Source organism: Zootoca vivipara, chromosome 6 (assembly GCF_965207765.1).
Source record: "Zootoca vivipara chromosome 6, rZooViv2.hap1.1, whole genome shotgun sequence".
In the NCBI taxonomy this organism is placed as follows: domain Eukaryota; kingdom Metazoa; phylum Chordata; class Lepidosauria; order Squamata; family Lacertidae; genus Zootoca; species Zootoca vivipara.
This window is the reverse complement of record NC_142589.1, coordinates 91,442,807-91,466,789: the sequence shown is the minus strand read 5'-3', so window position 1 is coordinate 91,466,789 and position 23,983 is coordinate 91,442,807. Positions and strand designations below refer to the sequence as shown.

At 46.5% G+C, this 23,983-nt stretch overlaps 1 protein-coding gene across 1 annotated transcript in view; it reads left to right on the top strand.

Moving 5' to 3' along the window:
• The first annotated feature begins 14,888 nt into the window (after positions 1-14,888).
• Positions 14,889-23,983, top strand: part of LOC118086030 (interleukin-31 receptor subunit alpha-like) — a 38,160-nt gene continuing 29,065 nt past the window's right edge. The window contains exons 1-2 of the mRNA XM_088671369.1: positions 14,889-14,973; positions 19,537-19,660. Coding sequence (XP_088527495.1) covers positions 14,889-14,973; positions 19,537-19,660 — 209 coding nt within the window. The remainder of the gene's footprint in view (positions 14,974-19,536; positions 19,661-23,983) is intronic.

The following is a 23,983-nucleotide window of genomic DNA, read 5'->3' as shown; positions in this document are numbered from 1 at the left end:
CTGCCGAGACTGAAAGTCCCTACCTCCTAACAGCTGTCCATGTCCCCTCCTCTCCAGGGCTTTCCCCAAGCAATCAGAGACTGTGCCTGTGTGCAGCCAACCTCTCCTCCACCCTCTTCATACCTCTTCTGGTTCTGGGAGACCAGAGAGGAGGGGAGCTTATTGAAGCAGGATTGGGAGACACTCTGGCTTCTTCTGCAGCAGGACTCCTCTCTGCCTCTTGGTCTCCCTGCTCTCGCAGTGGGTACCATCAAACCACCATCATCATATTGAAAATATGGGGCAATGAGACTTTCTTCCCAAGGGACACATTCCCCTCTTAGCAACCTTCCAGGGGCCAGAGACAAAAAGTGTGCAGGGCAGTTAGTGTTGATAAACACATGAAGAAGGAATTTCTTTTCTCCATCCTGAATCTTCTAGCATTCAGCTTCCATGGATGTCTATGAGTTCCTGTAAAGGCCAAGCCATACCCTCCAACATTTCTCTGATGAAAATAGGGACGTCCCATTCCATAGCGATAATGTTGCTATTTATACCCCACACATCTTACTGGGTTGCCCCAGCCACTCTGGGCAGCCTCCAACATATAAAAGAAAACCATAATGAAACATTAAACAGGATTGCCTTCAGAAGGCTTGGGGGGTTGGATAACTCCATACCCTCCAATATTTCTCCAGTGAAAATAGGAGCGCCCTAAGGCAGAGGTTTTCAACCTTTTTGAGTCCATGGCTCCCTTGAACAACTGCATTCTTTCTGCGGCACCCCTGTGGGGCTCAGGAGCCCAGTTATGTCACCCCTTGCCTGCAGAACTGGCAGCTCCTCACCCCTTTTTCAAACACCCTCCTTTGTGGAGGGTTCCCTCAGCCTCCTCTCCCCTCTCCTTGGGAGTCCTCTGGGCAGCCGCTGCAGCTGCCCCTGGTCTCTGAACTGCCCCACCCCCACCCCAGAGAGAGGTGCCTCCTCACACTGCCCCACAGGGGCCTGGGACTTGCCTGCCCATTCCCAACAGCAAGGGCTGGCAGACTGGACTCCCTCACCTGCCTGCCTGCTTGCTTGCTTACTCTAAGTCTACCTCAGCCCCTGGCACCCAACACCCCCTGGCCGGCCCCAAAGGCACCATTGGCCTGGGGAGCTTGTAGCCAGGGCTGCTGCAACGAACAGTTGTTGCAAGCCTTTGGGAGGCAGAGATCATAGAATCATAGAAGAGAATCATAGAGTTGGAAGAGACCACAAGGGCCATCCAGTCCAACCCCCTGCCAAGCAGGAAACACCATCAAAGCATTCTTGACATATGCCTGTCAAGCCTCTACTTAAAGACCTCCAAAGAAGGACACTCCACCACACTCCTTGGTAGCAAATTCCACTACCGAACAGCTCTTACTGTCAGGAAGTTCTTCCTAATGTTTGGGTGGAATCTTCTTTCTTGTAGTTTGAATCCATTGCTCCGTGTCCGCTTCCCTGGAGCAGCAGAAAACGACCTTTCACCCTCCTCTATATGGCATCCTTTAATATATTTGAACGTGGCTATCATATCACCCCTTAACCTTCTCTTCTCCAGGCTAAACATACCCAGCTCCCTAAGCCGTTCCTCATAAGGCATCGTTTCCAGGCCTTTGACCATTTTGGTCGCCCTCTTCTGGACACGTTCCAGCTTGTCAGTATCCTTCTTGAACTGTGGTGCCCAGAACTGGACACAGTACTCCAGGTGAGGTCTGACCAGAGCAGAATACAGTGGTACTATTACTTCCCATGATCTAGACGCTATACTCCTATTGATGCAGCCTATTGATGCGAGAGGGCATCAGAGGAGGGAGGGAAGGAAAGAGGAACGGAGGCCAGTGTTGCCCCTGGCACCCCTGGCCATCCTTCAAGGCACCCTAGGATGCCACGGCAGACTGGTCGAAAACCAGGATCCTAAGGAAAAGTGGGACATTCCAGGATCAAATCAGAAAATGGGACGGCTTCTCTAAATCAGGGATGCCCCTGGAAGATAGGAACACTTGGAGGGTCTGTGAAGCTGGCACGAGTTTTAAATTAATGGCACCTGGGCCATCCTCTTGAATCTCCCACCCCAAGATGTGCAAGTGCTTGCTTAAACGCTTTTTTAAAACCACTCAGATCTAAGCTGTCTTCGCGCCTCTCAATGGAAGGTGCGTAGGGGGAATCTCTGCCGGCACGGTGTCGGAAGGAGATCGCTAAGGTTAAATTCGGTGTAGGGTTCCACTTTGAGTCACTATAAGTCCATCCAGGTCTGTGTTGTCAGTGAATCATTTGCAGATATAATTAAGGCAACACGAACAAAAAGCGTCTGCGCAGAAAGGGAAGAAAAACACCCCTCTCTCAGGTAAAGTTCTGGCTACTGTAAGTCAGCACTAAGTGGAAAATATATCCTGCTTTCTCCGGTACCCTGAAAGGCCCTGTCTGAGCTGTACATTTCAAGCCATATCAAAAAGGCAAAAAGGTAAAGGACCCCTGGATGGCTAAGTCCAGTCAAAGGCAACTATGGGGTTGCAGCGCTCATCTCCCTTTCAGGCCGAAGGAGCCGCTGTTTGTCCGCAGACAGCTTTCCGGGTCACTTGGCCAGCAGCACTAAACCGCTTCTGGCACAACAGGACACCGTGACGGAAAACAGAGTGCATGGCAACGCCGTTTAGCTTCCCGCCACAGCGGTACCTATTTATCTCCTTGCACTGGCGTGCTTTCGAACTTGCTAGGTTGGCAGGAGCTGGGACAGAGCAACGGGAGCTCACCCCATTGTGGGGAATCAAACCGCCGACCTTCCAATCGGCAAGTCCAAGAGGCTCAGTGGTTAGACCACAGCCCCACCCTAGTGCCTAAGCAACTTTAAGGAGTCGTGGCTTCCCCACAAAGGAGCCTGGGAAGCGTAGTTTGCCAAGGCTGCCAAAAATTGATAGGAGACTCCCTATTCCCCTCAGAGAACTATATTCCTCAGAATTCCTTGGGAAGTGGGATGGACTGTCAAGCCACCCTGGGAATTGTAGCTCTGCGAGGGGAATAGGGCTCTCCTGGCGATTCTGAGCATCCACACAAACGACACTTCCCAGTATTCTTTGAGGAAAACCGTAGTAGTAGTAGTAGTAGTAATTTATTATTTATACCCCATCCATCTGGGTGGGTTTTCCCAGCCACTCCCAACAGAACATTAAAAACACGATAAAACATCAAACATTAAAAACTTCCCTAAACAGATGTCTTCTAAAAGTCAGGTAGTGGTTTAGTTCCTTGACATCTGATGGGAGGGTGTTCCACAGGGTGGGCGCCACTATTGAGCGCCACGGTCTCTTTTGTTTGCACGCAAATTGATATCACCCTAATTATTAGGAGGCATCTATGATTCTATGATTTTACATAGTAAGGAAGAGGAGAACTTTTTTGGGAGGGGGCTCCTCCTCCTTTCTTCTGATTGGCCCGGAGTCGCAGGCCACGCCCCTTCAGCATGCATCTTACCAAACCACCTTTCTGAATGCGATTCATTCACCTGTCGCCTTCATCCCGGGATGCGATGCAGCGGGAGGGGCGGGGAGTCCCGCAGTTGCAAAAAGAAAAGAAAACCACCGACAAACCCTAAATCGGAGCAAAACCTTATTTTTCTTGCTCAGTGAGAGAGGGGGGTGGGTTTCGTTTAACCCGGACCAGTTTTAGATGCCCAGAAAAAGGATTAACAGGTGCAGAATTTATCCTCACCGCCCCGGGGTCGCTGAATTGTTTGCAGAGATCTAGTTACAGGTAGGTACTAGCCGTGTTGGTCTGCCGTAGTCGAAACAATTTTTTTTAAAAAAAAATCCTTCCAGTAACACCTTAGAGAAGACCAAGTAAGTTTGTCACGGGTATGAGCTTTCTTGTGCATGCACTTGGTATCTGAAGAAGTGTGCATGCACACGAAAGCTCATACCCGTGACAAACTTAGTTGGTCGCTAAGGTGCTACTGGAAGGAATTTTTAAATTTTGTTTGCAGAGAGACTCTCTTGCCGTGGCATCGAGGGTTTTAGGGTCTTCCTTGGATCTGGGAAGTAAGCGGGATCTGTTCTTTCGTTACGGGGGAAGGGGGCGGAGAAGAGGCGATCTCTCCTGCTGCAGCTCAAAGGTAAGAGCTCTCCCTCCCCCCCCCCGAAAGTCTCGTCGTTTGGAAGACCAACAGCCCAACGCAAAAGGCTGCCAGTTGGATGGTGTTGAAAACGGCACAAAAGAGAGCGTTGGCCGCTGTGCACTGAAGGGTGAGCTGTTCTCTCCATAAAGCTGGTTTCTTAGCGATGCTTATCCGTTATTTTGCAATGTGTGGCGATATCTGGGGCGGGCTATGATTCTGATTTTCAGCACTGGCAACCCCAGCAGTTGTTAAGAGGAAGTCCTCCAAGCAGCGTACGGCTAACCTGTGGAACTCCCTCCCACGGGGCCACCACCTTGGGTGGCATTAAAAGACGATTGGCGCTGATTTGTGGAGGAAGGGGAGAGGGCTATCCGAGGCTACTAGCCAGGACAGCTGGAGGAAGCAATACTGACTGCTGGAAGCCACAGGAGGGGAGAATGGGTCCTGCTTGTGGACATTTGGTTGGCTGCCATGAGAACAGGATGCTGAAACAGCATCTCCTCTCTGAAACCCTCTACCATTCCTCCTAAGGCTTGGTTTCCAGGCCCTGGATCATTTTGGTTGCCCAGTTCTGCACACTTTCCAGTTTGTCAATATCCTTCTTAAACTGGGGTGCCCAGAACTGGACACAGTATTCCAGGCGTGGTCTGACCAAGGTAGAATAATCATAATAGTAAAAATAAAAATTTATTCCCCAGCCACTCTGGGTGGCTTCCAACAAAATACTGTATTAAAATACAGAAATCCATCAAACATTAAAAGCTTCCCTAAACAGGGCTGCCTTCAGATGTCTTCTAAAAGTCTGGTGGTTGTTTATTTCCTTGACATCTGGTGGGAGGGCGTTCCACAGGGCGGGCGCCACCACCGAGAAGGCCCTCTGCCTGGTTCCCTGCAACCTCACTTCTCACATCTGGGTAGAACGATAGGGGGTGGAGACGCTCCTTCAGATATACTGGACCGACACCATTTAGGAATTTAAAGGTCAGCACCAACACTTTGAATTGTGCTCGGAAACGTAGAATAGATCAGGACTATGACTTCCCTTGGCTGGGACACTGTCCTTCTATGGATGCAGCCTAGAATAGCATTAGCCACTATTGCTGCTGCATCACACTGTTGACTCGCACCAAGCTTGTGATCTTTTAAGAGCCCTTGATGCTTTTCAGTGGTGCGAGCCGGGATGGATCGAACCACCCAAAAGGAGGCAATGGCTGATTGGCTCCAATAATAAACCTCCCATAAATAAAGGTTATTTATGTATGCCACTACTGCGTTCGGTTAGCCCCAAAATGGGAAATTAGCAAGGTCCCAACGAAAGAAGAGCGGCAACTTAAGTTGACAGAATATGGGCAGCTTGCAGACTTAACGTATAGAATAAGAGAACAAGAAGAACATGCGTTTAGAGAAGATTGGGAAACGTTTAATAAATAAATGGGAAATGACTGTGTACAGCTGAAAACGCTGGCAGCATTAAGATAAATTCAACAGCGTAAATAAGCTTTGATTGATGTAATAGTGGAATACCGAATGGTGTAGTTTCTGCAAAATACGCAGGGATTTATGATATGTAAAAATGAACCATGGAAAGCGAGGAAGGGAAGTCATTGGTATCTAAAGGATGTAAAAATGAGTACTTTAAATTGTAAAACAGAAAATGTAATCATATATATATATATATATATATATATACATATATATATATAAAAGGTAAAGGGACCCCTGACCATTAGGTCCAGTCGTGACCGACTCTGGGGTTGCGCGCTCATCTCGCATTATTGGCCGAGGGAGCCGGTGTATAGCTTCCAGGTCATGTGGCCAGCATGACAAAGCCGCTTCTGGCGAACCAGAGCAGCGCATGGAAACACCGTTTACCTTCCCGCTGTAGCGGTTCCTATTTATCTACTTGCATTTTGACGTGCTTTCGAACTGCTAGGTTGGCAGGAGCTGGGACCGAGCAACGGGAGCTCACCCCCTCACAGGGATTCGAACCGCCGACCTTCTGATCAGCAAGCCCTAGGCTCAGTGGTTTAACCACAGTGCCACCTGGGTCCCATATATATATATATATATATATATATATATATATATATATATATATGTAAAGGGACCCCTGACCATTAGGTCCAGTCGTGACCGACTCTGGGGTTGCGCGCTCATCTCGCATTATTGGCCGAGGGAGCCGGCGTACAGCTTCCAGGTCATGTGGCCAGCACGACAAAGCCGCTTCTGGCAAACCAGAGTAGCACATGGAAACGCCGTTTACCTTCCCGCTGTAGCGGTTCCTATTTATCTACTTGCACTTTGATGTGCTTTCGAACTGCTAGGTTGGCAGGAGCTGGGACCAAGCAACGGGAGCTCACCCCGTCACAGGGATTCGAACCGCCGACGTTCTGATCAGCAAGCCCTTAGGCTCAGTGGTTTAACTACATGCCACCTGGGTCCCACATATATACATACATACATACATACATACATACATACATACATACACACACACACACACACACACACACACACACACATATATATATATATATATACATACGATAATAATAAACCTCTCCCATGCTGCCATTTTAAAGCAACTTCAGCCTGTGCCAACAGGCAGGAGAAAAAAAGTGCAGCTGAGGTATACAGATCCCTGCATTTCAGGGGGTTGGACTAAATGACCCTGGGGGGCCCCTTCCATCTCTCTATGATTCTACAAGATGCTCTTTTTGAAAAAGAAAAAAAAAGAGGAAAATGTGGGGAACTTTCCCTGTTAACCCCTCCATTACCATCTCTCCAAAGCTGATGTGACCTTCAGGATGCTGCTGACTCTGGGATGTTTACTGGCTCTCCTCACCTCTGTCTCCTGCTCAGGTAAGAACAGAGCTGCAGAATAAGTTTTGTGTTTGTTTTTTCAATTTAGAAAATTAATTTAGAAAAATTAAAAAATGGTGGATTGGTGAGCGCCCCATTTTTTAAATAAGGTGCATCATTTCCGGCCGGCCGCATGCTCCTGCCTTTTTTCCTGCCACATGGCGGGGCTCGTTTGTGTGGAGTAGTCATGCTGAGGTTACACTCTGCAAGCTGCTGTTTTAGGATGATGGTTAACTATAAGTCAGATGTGAAAGTGGGTCCAATCTGGCAGCTCAGGAGTCTGGACTGAGTCATGGGTCTAGAGCAATTGCACAACAGCAATAATGTGGTTAGGGTTACATTGAAGGAACAATGCAAAGCAACAAATTGTTGTTTAGTCATTTAGTCGTGTCCGACTCTTCGTGACCCCATGGACCAGAGCACGCCAGGCACCCCTGTCTTGCACTGCCTCCCGCAGTTTGGTCAAACTCATGTTCGTAGCTTCGAGAACACTGTCCAACCATCTCGTCCTCTGTCGTCCCCTTCTCCTTGTGCCCTCCATCTTTCCCAACATCAAGGTCTTTTTCAAGGATTCTTCTCTTCTCATGAGGTGGCCAAAGTCTTGGAGCCTCAGCTTCACGATCTGTCCTTCCAGTGAGCACTCAGGGCTGATTTCCTTCAGAATGGATAGGTTTGATCTTCTTGCAGTCCAAGAGTCTCCTCCAGCACCAGAATTCAAAAGCATCAATTCTTCGGCGATCAGCCTTCTTGATGGTCCAGCTCTCACTTCCATACATCACTACTGGGAAAACCATAGCTTTAACTATACGGACCTTTGTAGGCAAGGTGATGTCTCTGCTTTTTAAGATGCTGTCTAGGTTTGTCATTCCTTTTCTCCCAAGAAGCAGGCGTCTTTTAATTTAATGACTGCTGTCACCATCTGCAGTGATCAAGGAGCCCAAGAAAGTAAAATCTCTCACTGCCTCCATTTCTTCCCCTTCTATTTGCCAGGAGGTGATGGGACCAGTGGCCATTTTCTTGGTTTTTTTGATGTTGAGCTTCAGACCATCTTTTGCGCTCTCTCCTCTTTCACCCTCATTAAAAGGTTCTTTAATTCCTCCTCACTTTCTGCCATCAAGGTTGTGTCATCTGCATATCTGAGGTTGTTGATATTTCTTCCGGCAATCTTAATTCCGGCTTGGGATTCATCTAGTCCAGCCTTTCGCATGATGAATTCTGTATATAAGTTAAATAAGCAGGGAGACAATATACAACCTTGTCGTACTCCTTTCCCAATTTTGAACCAATCAGTTGTTCCATATCCAGTTCTAACTGTAGCTTCTTGTCCCACATAGAGATTTCTCAGGAGACAGATGAGGTGATCAGGCACTCCCATTTCTTTAAGAACTTGCCATAGTTTGCTGTGGTCGACACAGTCAAAGGCTTTTGCAATGGAGCAGAAGTAGACGTTTTTCTGGAACTCTCTAGCTTTCTCCATAATCCAGCGCATGTTTGCTATTTGGTCTCTGGTTCCTCTGCCCCTTCGAAATCCAGCTTGCACTTCTGGGAGTTCTCGGTCCACATAATGCCTAAGCCTGCCTTGTAGAATTTTAAGCATAACCTTGCTAGCGTGTGAAATGAGCGCAATTGTGCGGTAGTTGGAGCATTCTTTGGCACTGCCCTTCTTTGAAATTGGGATGTAGGCTGATCTTCTCCAATCCTCTGGCCATTGCTGAGTTTTCCAAACTTGCTGGCATATTGGGTGTAGCACCTAATATGCAACAAATAATAGGGATTAAATAACAGGGATTAAATATGCAACAAATAATAGGGATTAAATCTACTGCCAATGCAGGACCAAGAATGTTTTTCAGAATGCACCCCTTATAACACACCAGCCTGGAGTCTGAGCTTACTTTATATTTAGCTGATGTTAGAGCATCTGCGGAAGCTCACAGCTTCAGTTTCCAGCATCTGTAGGAATGAACTGATTTGGTATGGGGCAACTTCTTAGAACCGTAGCGACTGAGTAAATGGGGCAAATCTTAGAGAACGTGGGCTTGGGTAGAAATAGCCCAAAGTTATTGGGAAATAGCCCAAAGCCTCTTTTTAGAGCTGACATCCCGTAAATGAATCAACTGGGTACTTTTATGGATCAATACTTTTTTTGGAAAGAACAAACCGGTGCTGGATTCCCATCCCCTGCTCATGCTGCTTATCTGTGTCTCACCTTGCTATATGAGAAAAATGTAAGCGGGACATCACGCTGCAGTTTGTGCGGCTGCTGACAGGTGGCGCTGTTTACTAGGCCAAGTAAGCAGGAGCACAGTCCCTCGCAATGAATAAATTTGCTGAGAATTCCAGCATGCTGCTCTGAATTACTTTTGGAATTACTCTCTTTTTTTTTTTTTGGCCTGGAATCGTATCTTTCCCCTGGAGCTATTCGACTTCCAGTACTCTCAGACAGAGAGCAGATTTAGATTGGAAACAGGTGGACTTCATTCACCTGTGTCATTATCAAGGGCCCCAGAGCAATGTCCCTCTCATCTAGCTCAGCGCTGTCCACTCTGATTGGCAGCAGCCAATCTTCAGGCAAGGAGGGAGGCTCTTTCAGTCTGGTGTGCCTGGTTTTCTCTCCCAGGGCACTTGGAGGCATTGCAAATTTGATAGGTGTGAAGTGGGAGAGAAATATTCATTTACTCCTGATAGACAGGTCCTTGTTAGGGAGGGCGGTGTGTGGATTCTAGCCTCTGTGTCCACAAGATGCCTTGGACTGTCTTCAAAGCCCATGACACCTTTGGTAAAGGCTGTTCTCCAACTGCAGCGCTCACAGGCAAGTGTTTCCCAATTGCTGGTGTTTATACTACACTTTTAAAAGATTTGCCTCGAGACAGTATTTAAACCATTTTTGTTGACCACCAGCATTATGCTTTCCATTTTTAAGTTCGGAATAGAGTAGTTGCTTTGGAAGACGAGAATCAGGCTTCCACAAAACAGGACCAGTCCAAGAAACGTGTCCAGAGGAGGGCAACCAAAATGTTCAAAGGCCTGGAAACGATGCCTTATGAGGAACGGCTTAGGGAGCTGGGTATGTTTAGCCTGGAGAACAGAAGGTTAAGGAGTAATATGATAGCCATATTCAAATATATAAAAGGATGTCAAATAGAGGAGGAAGAAAGGTTGTTTTCTGCTGCTCCAGAGAAGCAGTCCCGGAGCAATGGATTCAAACTACGAGAAAGAAGATTCCACCTAAATATTAGGAAGAACTTCCTAATATTAGGGAGACTCCACCACACTCCTTGGCAGCAAATTCCACTGCCGAACAGCTCTTACTGTTCGGCAGTAAGAGCTGTTCGGCAGTGGAATTTGCTGCCAAGGAGTGTGGTGGAGTCTCCTTCTTTGGAGGTCTTTAAGCAGAGGCTTGACAGGCATATGTCAAGAATGCTTTGATGGTGTTTCCTGCTTGGCAGGGGGTTGGACTGGATGGCCCTTGTGGTCTCTTCCAACTCTATGATTCTATGATTCTATGATATTGAGGAATCATTGCTTCAACATTGGTGATCTTTGCTTCTTCCAGTACGCTGGTATTAGTTTGCCTGTCTTCCCAAGTGATGTGTAAAAATTTTTGGAGACACCATTGATGGTATCTTTCAAGGAGTGGGAGATGGTGTTTATAAGTGCTCCATGTTTCACAAGCATATAGTAAGGTTGGTAGTACAATAGCTTTGTAAACAAGCATTTTGCAGGGAATGTCCCGGTCCTCAAACACGCTGCAGTTTAATCGGGAGAAAGCTGCACTCGCAGAGCTCAGGCGATGCTGGATTTCAGCATCAATGTCGGCCCTTGTGCAAAGATAACTGCTCAGGTAGGAGAAGTGATCGACACTTTCCAATGTTACACCATTGAGTTGGATTTGTGGCATTGCAGAGGGGTTATTTTGTACTTGTTGGTGCATCACTTTGGTTTTTTTGGACGTTGAGTGATAGGCCATATCTTTTCTTCTGCAAATATATTTAGGATGGTTTGGAGGTCCTCCTCTGAGCTTGCATATACCGGGTACTACGTTGTCATCAGCATACTTCTGTCTGATGAAGAAGTCGGTCCGGGGATGGGAGTTTTTAAAAACACACGTGCACACACAAAGGCGATTGTCTCTGTGCATTTTGCCAATGGGCTGCAGTACATTGGGCATAACATTGAACTGTCCCAATGGGAGAAATTATCAAAATTATTTGATAAAGGAAAACATTCTAAAGATGCTTTGTAGGTGGTACATGACATCCAGCAAAATTGGTTAAAATGTATAAAAGAGGGTCAAAAACATGCTGAAAGTGTTTGGAGGTGGAGGGATCTTCCATATCTATGTGGTGGGGGTGCATGCAAGCACAAGAATATTAGGAGATGGTTTATGGTGAGATTAAAAGGATTTTAAAATTTGCATTCCCAAAAAGACCTGAATGGCCTTTTTATAGGCCATTGTCGTGATGAGATTCCCGTGAAAGCACAAAATCTATGCTACGGCGGCAGCCAGAATAGTCTGCACTAAAAATGGGAAAGATAGAGGAATCCTAAGCAAAGTGTTATGAGAATTCTAAGGTCTAAGACAGGCACCCCCAAACTTCGGCCCTCCAGATGTTTTGGACTACAATTCCCATCTTCCCCGACTACTGGTCCTGTTAGCTAGGGATCATGGGAGCTGTAGGCCGAAACATCTGGAGGGCCGCACTTTGGGGATGCCTGGTCTAAGATATAAAATAAATGTTCATAAATGTACCAGGCAAACAAAGCTGATAGAATTTGCAGGACTAGCCAACAGGACAGCCCAAAATAAGGAACCAGGATGACAAATGTATAAGGGACAAGAGGGGAGTATTTAAAAAGATACGATACCTAAATCAATTTCCAAGTTGGGGTAACTTTATGAGCAGTTGTGAACTATAACGAAGAGGGGAAAGAGGGGGGAAATTGAGTGGATGAAGTTTCTGGTATGCAGCAATACAAAGTATATCTAGAATGCCTCAGAATGCGGGATTTGGGAAGGCTGTAAATACCATATGATGGAAAAATTAGATGTATAAATTGGGTATTTATAAAGAGGATACAGTACCTTGTTTTTATTTTATTTTTAAGTAAACCAGACAGGATGCAAATTAACATTGTTTAAATGGAGGCTAAAAGTCAGCCTGTGGTTTTAACAGCCGCCCATTATTTCAAGCCGACGTCCTCACTCTCGTTCAGCACAGCCTTCACCAACCTGGCGCCCTCCGGTCATTGTTGGACTATGACTCCCATCAGCGCCAGGTTGGGAGCTGTCGTTCAACAACATTGTGATGTTGTGCCAGGTTGTCAAAGGCTAGCCTGCTAAAAGTCTGCATTGCAAATCTTCCTGGACGTTTTGCAAGCGAAACCTTGGGAGGGGAAATTGAGCTTTGCTTTGATTGAATTTTCCCTGGGTGGTTATATATATTAAAAAAATCTCCCCTCTGCTTCCTTTGTGCTTTGGGTCCATGTTCCCTCCCCCAAAAGCAGCCACGATGGCTAAGAAAGACAGTGTCCCCCCCCCCAAACTCTGTAGCGCACAGAGCCTGGAGGGTGAAAATTGCTTTCAACCAGAAGTCGATGTCCCGCACCACAGGAGAGGCGCAAGCAGGTCTCCGAGAAAAGAGGTTTCACAGTTGTGTCATCACTTGTTGTAAACAAAACCTGCCTTTATAGAGCAGGTAGGAGAAAATAACAGAGGCCAACCAGAGAATATTGAGAAGCAAAGCAGCTGGTAAGCCTGATCTTTATTGAACTGTTGCAACAGGGTGCTCCCCTCCCAGGCGGGAGAAAAGAGGAGGACCCAGAACAAAGGTGTGCCTGCCCTTATATAGACATTTTTAAATTCCCTGCCCTGGAGCTCAAGACCACCCCTCCAGATACATCAAACTTACATCACAGAAAAGGCTGTCTACAACAGAAATTTGAATGTTGTTGTTTTTCCTGTCTGCCAGGTTATCTGATAATGCCTTCTTATCTAATTGCTTTTCCTGGTAGTCTGGCCATTTCTTTGAGATGGTAGTTACTTAATTCCTGAGACAATGGGAAGGTTTCTTTCACCTCCTCCCTCCTTGCAGCCTGGTCAGCTTGGGACTCAAAATGGTTTCAGGACTCTTCTTCCTGTACTGTTATCAGTCACTGGTTTATATGTTGATGTACGTGTTTGTCTTATACATTTATGAACATCTAAGTCCTTAAAATTCTTATAACACACCCCAGACCTCTTCCCTTCCCCCCCACCCAGTCTTTGTTGACAGCTTTGGAAAGGTTATTTTTTGCTCCAGCCGTGTAAAATGATACGCTTTTGCCCGCTCAGTCGGGCGTAGATGTGGGGCTTTGGGGGTGGGGGGCCCCCACTGCTTCCACTCTCCACTCTCCAGACCCTGTCCCTTTCCAAGGCACGCTTGTTCCGTGTTGCGTACATCTCTGTTTTGATTCCTGAAAGCCAGGGGAACATTGTGTCCATGGTTGCAAATTGCTGGAGAGCAGCCAGCTCCTCTCTCCAGATCTTTGGGGAGAATGGCCTCCGTCAGACCCCCATCTCCAGAGAGGAAGGGGCCTTTCCGAGTGATTTTCTGGGAGCAAGCAGGTGTTTTGTATGTGTGGAGATTAATCAGTGGCAAAAACTGCACCGATGGGGTTGGAAAGGCCTGCAATTCGATGCCTAGTTAACAGATTGGATCAAAACATTTGCTCAATCTGTACAACGCTCTCCCCGAGCAGGTACAGGGGAGAATTTGATTAATAGACTCATAGAATCATAGAGTTGGAAGAGACCACAAGGGCCATCCAGTCCAACCCCCTGCCAAGCAGGAAACACCATCAAAGCATTCCTGACAGATGGCCGTCAAGCCTCTGCTTAAAGACCTCCAAAGAAGGAGACTCCACCACACTCCTTGGCAGCAAATTCCACTGCCGAACAGCTCTTACTGTCAGGAAGTTCTTCCTAATGTTTAGGTGGAATCTTCTTTCTTGTAGTTTGAATCCATTGCTCCGTGTCCGCTTCTCTGGAGCAGCAGAAAACAACCTTTCACCCTCCTCTATATGACATCCTTTTATATATTTGAACATGGCTATCATATCACCCCTTAACCTTCTCTTCTCCAGGCTAAACATACCCAGCTCCCTAAGCCGTTCCTCATAAGGCATCGTTTCCAGGCCTTTGACCATTTTGGTTGCCCTCTTCTGGACACATTCCAGCTTGTTAGTATCCTTCTTGAACTGTGGTGCCCAGAACTGGACACAGTACTCCAGGTGAGGTCTGACCAGAGCAGAATACAGTGGTACTATTACTTCCCTTGATCTAGATGCTATACTCCTATTGATGCAGCTCAGAATTGCATTGGCTTTTTTAGCTGCTGCATCACACTGCTGACTCATGTCAAGTTTGTGCTCTACTAAGACTCCTAGATCCTTTTCACATGTACTGCTCTCAAGCCAGGTGTCTCCCATCCTGTATTTGTGCCTTTCATTTTTATTTTATTTTTTGCCCAAGTGTAGTACTTTACATTTCTCCTTGTTAAAATTCATCTTGTTTGCTTTGGCCCAGTTGTCTAATCTATTAAGGTATTTTTGAAGTGTGATTCGGTTTGCAGCTTTTAACATGAGCAGGGCCGGTGCTAGGGTTATTTGCGCCCTAGGCAAGATCACCTTCTGACGCCCCCCCCCCGGGCGTCTGCCTCCTCCCTGCGGGCCTGGCCCAGCCTTCACCCCCTTCCTCCCGCTAACCTGCGGCGTCGACGGCTGGGTTGCTCTGGCTGCCCTCGGGCTTCAGCCACGGACCCCCGGGCGCAACACCAGCTGCTCCCGCCTGCCCGAGAAGTAGAGCGCGACGGCGCCTGGAGCCGAAGGCCCGGCTCTGGTGTGTGCGTGCCGCGGGAAGGGGCTGCTCTCGCCCCACATGTCCTCCACACGCTGCTGCCCTCGACGCTCCAGGCACGCCTGGGCTGAACCGGCGCCGCCGCTGCTGCCCACCCTGGACGCGGGTAGGTGGCATTGGGGCGCAGCGGCCGCACGGCAGAGTGAATCCTGTGAAGCCAGCAGCGCTCCCCGTCATGCCAGCGCCCCCTCCATTTTGGCGCCCTAGGCAACTGCCTAGTTGGCCTTAATGGACACGCCGGCCCCGAACATGAGCTGACAAAAATCGGCACTCTAGTTCCAGAACCAGAAACAGAGCTCTCCTTTGAAATCTGCACTTCTCTGAAGTATATTATTGATAATAGCAATTGCATTTACAGTAAGGTTGCCAGTTTTTTTTTTCCAATGAATCCGGGGACTCGTTTCAACTTCAATGGATTTTGTAGGGGGGCTGATTTGTAAATCTGGGGACTGTCCCTGGGAAACGGGAACGCCTGGTAACCTTAATCTACAGCCGTACCTTGGAAGTCGGACGGAATCCATTCCGGAAGTCCTTTCGACTTCCAAAACGTTCGAAAGCCGAAGCACGGCTTCTGATCGGCTGCAGGAAGCTCCTTCAGCCAATCGGAAGCTGAGGAAGCCCCATCGGACGTTTGGCTTCCAAAAATAGTTCGCAAACCAGAGCAGTCACTTCCGGGTTTGCGGTGTTCAGGAGCCAAAACGTTCGGGAACTAAGCTGTTTGACTTCCAAGGTACGACTGTATAGATCAGTTTTTCTCTCTCCAAGGATCTCAGGGTGGTGTGGGTGGTTCTCCCCCTCCTCATTTAGCCCCACACAACAACCCTATGAAGTAGGTTCATAGGCAGAGAGGCAGAGACTGTCCCCCAAGGTGACAGATTGAGCTTCATGGGCGAAGATTTGAACCCTGATCTCTGCCAAGTCGTAGTCCAACACACAGACCACTGTCCTGGCAATGCAGTTCTCCAACAGATCACCTTTGTCTGCAATTTTGTATGCATTTTTTTCGAGTAATTTTACCCCGATCGAAACTACTTTTGTGTATTATTTTCACATGGCATGTCAGGCTAGGAGCTTGGGAGATCTGAGTTCGAATCCCCAATCGGACATGAAGCTCGCTGGGTGACCCTCGGCCCAGTCGCCAACTCTCACCCTAAATCTACTTGGCAGGGTTGTGGCGAGGTTAAGTTGGCATGGGGGAGAGCCATCTGTGCTCTTTGGGGCAGTTGGGATATAATTGCAGTGATCACTCGATCAAATAAACCATTCAATATCAATTTCAGCAAGCGCTTTTTAGCTAACCCATAGACCAGGCATCCCCAAACTTCGGCCCTCCAGATGTTTTAGACTACAATTCCCATCTTCCCCGACCATTGGTCCTCTTAGCTAGGGATCATGGGAGTTGTAGGCCAAAACATCTGGAGGGCAGCAGTTTGGGGATGTCTGTCATAGACTAATGGTTGTCAGAAGGCAAACAGTCGTGTATTGGCTGAGGGCAGAGGGAGGTTGATGAGGTAGTGGCCCCATTCACTCTGGTGGAGCAGCCTCCATCATTTATTTATTCCCTTAATTCCCTTTAGGGACATGGGTGGCGCTGTGGGTTAAACCACAGAGCCTAGGGCTTGCCGATCAGAAGGTCAGCAGTTTGAATCCCCGTGACGGTCCCTGCTCCTGCCAACCTAGCAGTTCAAAAGCACATCAATGTGCAAGTAGATAAATATGTACTACTCCGGCGGGAAGGTAAACGGCGTTTCCGTGCGCTGCTCTGGTTTGACAGAAGTGGCTTTGTCATGCTGGCCACATAACCCTGAAGCTCTACGCCGGCTCCCTTGGCCAGTAAAGCGAGATGAGTGCCACAACCCCAGAGTTGTCCGCAACTGGACCTAATGGTCAGGGGTCCCTTTACCTTTACCTTTAATTCCCTTTATGAATCACTGCTCATAAAGCTTCCCAAAGTGATTTCACAATAAAAATATACAGACTGGATTATCCATACCCCTTGTTCTGCTGCTTCTGTCACCCTCGGGGGGTGCGGCGGGCTGCTCTTTAGTGCTCAATCGGAGATGACAGGAATCTGGGTTTCCCCTACATTGCCGTTTGTTCTGATATATCACTAAAGAGCAGGTTTTCCCTTGGAAAGGAGCAGGGCAAGGGGTAAACCCCTTGGACCCATGCTTAGAAAGCGTGGGTCAAGCGGGATCGCAGCCACCAACCCAGACATGCTCACCCCAATAGCCGGCCAGAGTTGCATGCTTCTTTTTAAGAAGCCTTTTCACTCCCCAAACAGGAGATTCTGACTCAACATCAGGAAGAACTTTTGACAGTAAGAGCCGTTTGACGGACTCCTTTCAGGAGGTGGTGGACTCTCCTTCCTTGGAGGCTTTTCAGCAGAGGTTGGATGCCCATCTGCCAGGGATGCCTTAGCTGAGATTTCTGCATTGCAGGGGGTTGGACTAGATGACCCTCAGGGTCCCTCCCTTCCAACCCTGTGATTCTGTGGTCTTGCGTATGTACTTAGCAGAATCAGAGCTCCCCACACAAACACCCTTTGAAGCACTCGTGAAGGCCTTCATTCGCAGATCCAGCTCGTTCTCCAGACACACGCACTTCGTGGCATGAAATTGTCTGGCAGCACACAGATCAGGCTTCCCAGCCTGTTGCTCAAGCTCCTACCTCCGGAAGCAGCGGCTGCTGAGTGAGCCTTTGACACTCCAACTTCCATCACCCGGTACTCTCGCATGTCTCTCCACCACCACCACCCCGCCCCAGCGCCCCATGCTAATCCTCCCATCTGTTCCCTGTGCCGACACACAACACAGAATCACCTCCCACCCCTCTCCAGTTTATTATTAATCACCGCTATGGCACCGTTTCCAAAATAAATAAAAAACACTCCCAGGTTAATTGGCAGTCATTATCCCATTAAGCTGGACGGCTAGCTAGGGAGCTAGGCAATTGCGATGCCTAGGATCACAGAATTTGTCAAACCAAAGCCCAACCGCCTGCCTGTTTGCGGGTGGGTGGGGAGGGATTTATTTGCTTGTCCTGCAAAAGGAAACTGAGGCCGAAAGGAATGGCATGCCCTGAATTATCCAAACTCCTCTCCCTTCTTTGAAACCCAACACACCCACCCGACGATTTCACTGTGCAACAGAGAGCCTCCGAGATGGATTGGCTGAACTGCTGTGATTGCGTGGAGTAATAATAATAATAATAATGAAAAATTTATTTATACCCTGCCCATCTGGCTGGGTTTCCCCAGCCACTCTGGGCGGTTCTAACAGAATATTAAAAACACAATAAAACATCAAACATTAAAAACTTCCCGAAATAGGGCTGCCTTCAGATGTCTTCTAAAAGTCTGGTGGTTGTTTATTTCCTTGACATCTGGTGGGAGGGTGTTCCACAGGGCAGGTGCCACCACCGAGAAGGCCCTCTGCCTGGTTCCCTGTAACCTCGCTTCTCGCAGGGAGGGAACCTCCAGAAGGCCCTCGGAGCTGGACCTCAGGGTCTGAGCTGAATGATGGAGGTGGAGACGCTCCTTCAGGTATACTGGACCATTTAGGGCTTTAAAGGTCAGCACCTACGCTTTGAATTGTGCTCAGAAATGTACTGGGAGCCAATGTCGGTCTTTCAGGACCAGTGTTATGTGGTCTCGGTGGCCACTCCCAGTCACCAGTCTAGCTGCCACATTCTGGATTAGTTGTAGTTTCTGGGTCACCTTCAAAGGTAGCCCCACGGAGAGCTCGTTGCAGTAGTCCAAGCAGGAGATAACCAGAGCATGTACCACTCTGGCAAGACAGTCTGCGAGCAGGGAGGGTCTCAGCCTGCATACCAGATGGAGCTGATAGACAGCCGCCACAGACACAGAATTGACCTGCGCCTCCATGGACAGCTGTGAGTCCAAAATGACTCCGAAGTGTTCGTATCCTGAAAGGTCCGGCTGCTTGGGGAAAACACATGGAATATTTGCAGGCTGGGTACTTTGAAGGAAAGGAGAACTGTCCGTTGGGGTCCAAGGATTCCCTTGAGCAGTTCTTCCAGCACTTTGACCCAAGCTTGGTTTCCTTTTAGGGTGAGCTCCCTAGAGCTGCCCCAACGTTTTGTGACATTTGCATTTATCTGCAAGAGGGCTGCGGCTCCCCGCCACCCCCCCAAAAAACTCCTTCCTATACCTCAATCACGCTTGTGTGGGCCAAAGCCTTCTGTTGTCTCCAACAAATGGCCTATACTAGCTGAAGCTGATGGGAGTTAGGGTACGTACTGAAGTTGTTAGAGTGCCAAACTAGGAGCTGGGAGACCAGGGTTCAATCCCTGCCACTTGCTGCCTTTCAGCCCAACCCTACCTCACAGGGTCGTTGTGAGGATTAAATGAATGGGAGAACCATGGAGGCCACCTTGAGCTCCTGGGGAGAAAAAAAGGTGGGAAACTTACTAATAAGAATGAACAAAATAAAAAAAATCCTTCCAGCAGCACAAGAAAGCTCATACCCGTGACAAACTTAGTTGGTCTCTAAGGTGCTGCTGGAAGGAATTTTTTAATTTTGTTTTGACTACGTCAGACCAACACAGGTAACCTACCTGTAACTAATAAGAATGATTTTGAGGGTACCAGGTTGGGGGGCAGAGCATAAGTAAAGGTTTCTATGTTTCGTTTCCTTGTATTTTTCAGGAGAGGCTCCAAGGAGCCTGAAGCTTGAATACTGTGTCAGCTTCTGGGCTAAAAACATCACATGCTACTGGAACCCTTTGCCGGATATGGGACCGGCAACTACATACAGGCTCCACATCACAGAGTAAGTGCGCTGCCTGCCTCTGGGATAGCAGAGATATAGGGCCACACAGTGTCATACAACCAGCCCGTTGGAATATTATTCCTATCATTGCTTGAGGTGGTTGACAATATTGTCTAGTTCCCCTGCAACCAGCAATCTCTCCTTCAATGCTAAGCTAGACAAGCGGGTGGCGCTGTGGTCTAAACCACTGAGCCTCTTGGACTTCCGGTGAGCTGCGGCCATCGAAGGAAGCGCGGGATAGCCCTCCGGGGAATCCCGAACTTAACGGAGCCTTTAGAGGTCACGCGAAGGCTCCGCGGACCTCAAAAACCTCAGGGGGGGTTACCCTGAGTGTCGTGGCACCCAGCAGCGCCCTGCGTGCTCTCCTTCACCCGGTTTTTACTGCGTGGGAGCCGGGAGAAGGATTGAGCTGCGGGCGCGAAGGGGGAGAGACCACTGACTCCGTTAAGTGCAGTCTCTGGCTTCCGATGGTAAGCAGCAAGCTTCCTTAAATTATAATTAATCTGAGGAATAAAGAAGGCTGAAATAAATTTTGGATTGAAGTTAACAATCGGATTGATGAAGCTGTGGGGCGCAAAAAGGGAGTCCGTCCCAACAGCGGGGAAAAATGGCGCAGAGAAGTGATCGTAGGAGCTGAGCGACGGAAAGTGAAACTGTTTGCCTGCGGAGTGAGTTTTTCAGAAGTCCTTGATTACATTGTAACAAGGCAATTTTTTGAGGGTGGAAAAGAATTGCTTAGAGCTTTTATATTGTTACCTTGTCCCTTTCCTGGGGGTGGAACTGCAAGCGATCTGGGAACTTTATATTTTCTGCGCTCTAGCCCTGAATGTAGAGGAGCTTTGAGTTGCCTGAGTGCTTTGCCTGTATCGCTGCAGCACCGAAGGGGAGAAAGACGGAGGCTGCCCTTTTTTTTTCTTTGCTATAATTAAGAACAAAGTAAAAACGTTTCCCACCAACTGAGAGGCTGGAAAGGGGGGGTCGACTTTGGATTAAGCCAGCAAGTGGCTGAAGAGGGGTTTATTGCTGGGGAACTGCGGATCTGGGATTCTCCCTTATTTGGATTAAGCCTACAAGTGGCTGAAGTATTTGGCTTTTTTTCCTTTTCTTTTTTTGGGTTTTATTGGAGCGAATTGTGGATTAAGCCTATAAGTGGCTGAAGAGTTGCGAGACTTGGCTTCTTTGTTTCAGGTTCCAAGGGTGCTTTGTCTGCTGGAGGGATAAAGAAGGAACTTGCTAGAAGGGTTTGATTTAATGTAACTAGAAACTGCTGGTTCTCTGTCTCTGGGAGTGGAAAAGTACTGGAAAGACTTGAGGTTTCAGAGTAATCCACCCAGTGGCAGACGGAATAACTGTTGATTCTAGGTATTGGAATTTATTACAGCGCCATCTGGGGGTGGTTGGGTTATTGTAGGTAAATTGTAGGAATTTATTAATACTGGTCCCCCTAGTGGTGAAGAGGGGAATTTCCCCTCTTTCCTGTTTTTTTGTAGAAGAATGGCTGGTAAAGAAGAAAGGAAGGCAGCAAGCACACCAAAAGATAGAAGAGGTTCAAAGCAAGAAGAAGTCAAGGATTTAGAAGCTCTATGGCAAAAAATTAAAGATGAATTTAAACACAGTGAACAACGAATGGATAAAAAATTGGGAGAGATCGATAAGAAGATTGAAGGAGCGGTGGGAGAATTATCAACCCAAATAAAAGATCTGTCGGTGAGATCCAAAACAATGGAAGAAACAATCAAGAAGACCCAAAAAGAGGTAAAGGAGGTTAAAAAAGAGACTGACAAAGTGAAAGATAGTATGAAGAAAATGGACCGGGCACATGAACAAATGCTTGATAATTTGGCATTAATTGAAATGAAGCAAAGGCAATTGAATTTGAAATTAAGGGGTATCCCTGAAGAATCGGGAGAAGATATTAAGTCAAGGATAATTGCCGAATTGGCGAAATGGATGGGAAAAACGGATGAAGAAGTGAGCCAGACAATTGTGAATGTATTCAGAATTAAGGTAAAATCAGCAAAGGCCAAGGCAAGGAAAGCACCTGGTGATTGCGTGGTGGTTCTCAATACAATGGAGATGAAAAATGAGATTTTAAGTTTGAGCTTCACCAACAAGCTAATCATCGGAGGCAAGCCTATAATCGTGTTTAAAGAAATTCCTGGAAGATTTTTGAAAAAACGTGACAATTATAAAGCAATGGTGGCCCTGCTTAGGAAAAATGGAATCCAGCATAGATGGGAATACCCCGAAGGAATAATGTTTTTCTATAAAGAGAAAAGACATGTGCTGACAAGTATGCATGACATTGGGAAATTCTTGAGAAAGTACGAAAAATTCTTGGGAGAGCTGAGCCCAGACCTGGTTATCCTAGCTGAAGCGACCGCAGAAGAGGAAGAAGAACCAAAACCACAAAGAAGGAGAAGAAAGAAAAAAGAAGGAGAGGAAGAGAAATCAGAAGAAGAAGAACAGGAAAAAGAGGAAGAAGATAAAGAGTCAGAGAGTGAAGAAGAGGAAGAAGATAAAGATTTAAGTAAAGAACCCGACCAAGACTAGATAAAATCTTATCTTCCTGATATTAGGAAGTAAAATGGCATCATTGAAGATACATACTTGGAATGTACATGGATTGAATAATAAAGTGAAAAGAAATAAAATTGATCATATTTTGAAGAAGAAAAATTTGGATATAATTTGTCTTCAGGAAACACATGTGGCGAAAAAACATAATTACATTCTTAGAAATAAAAGGTTGGGTAAAGAATTTATAAATTCAGTAGAAAATAAAAAGAGAGGAGTGGTTTTGTATATAAAAGACAAATTGGAACCAAATCTGATGTTTAAAGATGAAGAAGGAAGAGTGATAGCGGTCCAAATATCGACCCAAGGAGAAAAAATGTTGGTGGTGGGAATTTATGCACCGAATGAGAACAAAGCGGAATTTTACAAGAATTTGGAAGAAAGGTTAGCAGAGTATATGGACCAAAAGATAGTGCTTATGGGTGATTTCAACGGAGTGACAGTACCAGAATTGGACAGGACAAAGAAAAGGAAGAATGAAGGCAAGTTACCAAAATCCTTCTTTGAATTGGTAGAAAACCTGGGCCTAGTGGATATTTGGAGGTTAAAGCATCCTACGCTTAAACAGTTTACATTCTTTTCAGAACCAAATCAAAGTTCTGGAAGAATAGATCATATATGGATCTCCAAAGAACTAGTACCCAGGGTGAGTAAAATAGAGATAATTCCACGAACACTATCAGATCACAATTCAATATTCATGGAAATGAAAAGCAAAGATCAGAATTCCTTTAGGTGGAGAATGAATGAGGAGCTTTTCGAAGATAAAGAGGTGGTAGTAAAAGCTAAGAATATCCTGAAAGATTATTTTCATTGGAATCTACATAAAGACACTGGACTTGATATGGTATGGGATGCAAGTAAAGCAGTAATGAGAGGCTTTCTAATACAGCAAAATAGTTTCCTGAAACGAAAGAAAGAAAAGAAGAAGGAGGAAATCCTGAAGTGTCTCATGGAAAATGAGAAAAACCTGATAGATAAACCAGAGAATCAACAAATCAAACATAACATAAAGATGCTACAGACACAATTCTCCATGTTGATCAGTCAGGAGATAGAATGGAAAATAAAGCAGATGAGACAAAAAAATTTTGAATTAGCGAACAAAACAGGAAAATTATTGGCATGGCAATTAAGGAAACGTCAAAATCAAAATATGATAGTGAAGATAAATATGGAAGGAAAAGTGACTGAGGAGCCAAAGGAAATAAAGAAAGCCTTTCAAAAGTTTTACAAAGAGTTGTATTGTAAAAAGAAAGAAGAGGAGAAGAAGATCAGTGATTATTTAAGCAAACATGGATTGAAACAAATCCCAGAAGAGGAAAGAAAGAAACTCAATAATAGGATAACAAGGCAAGAAGTACATCAGGCAATAACGAGAATGAAAGTAGGAAAAGCCCCAGGACCAGATGGATTATCAGCAAAATATTATAAAGTTTTAAACGGACAGCTGATACCGATTTTAGAAGAAGTGATGAATGATATTCTTGCAGGAGGAAAGATCCCAAATACATGGAAGGAAGCGTATATTACATTGATTCCAAAACCAGGAGCGGATGGCTTAGAAGTCAGAAATTATAGACCAATTTCTTTATTGAACAACGATTATAAGCTGTTTGCAGACATTATGTCCAAGAGATTGAAAGAAGTTTTGAATGAAATGATATATAAGGATCAAGCTGGTTTTCTTCCTGGTAGACAGTTAAAGGACAACGTTAGACATATAATAGATGTAATAGAATATCT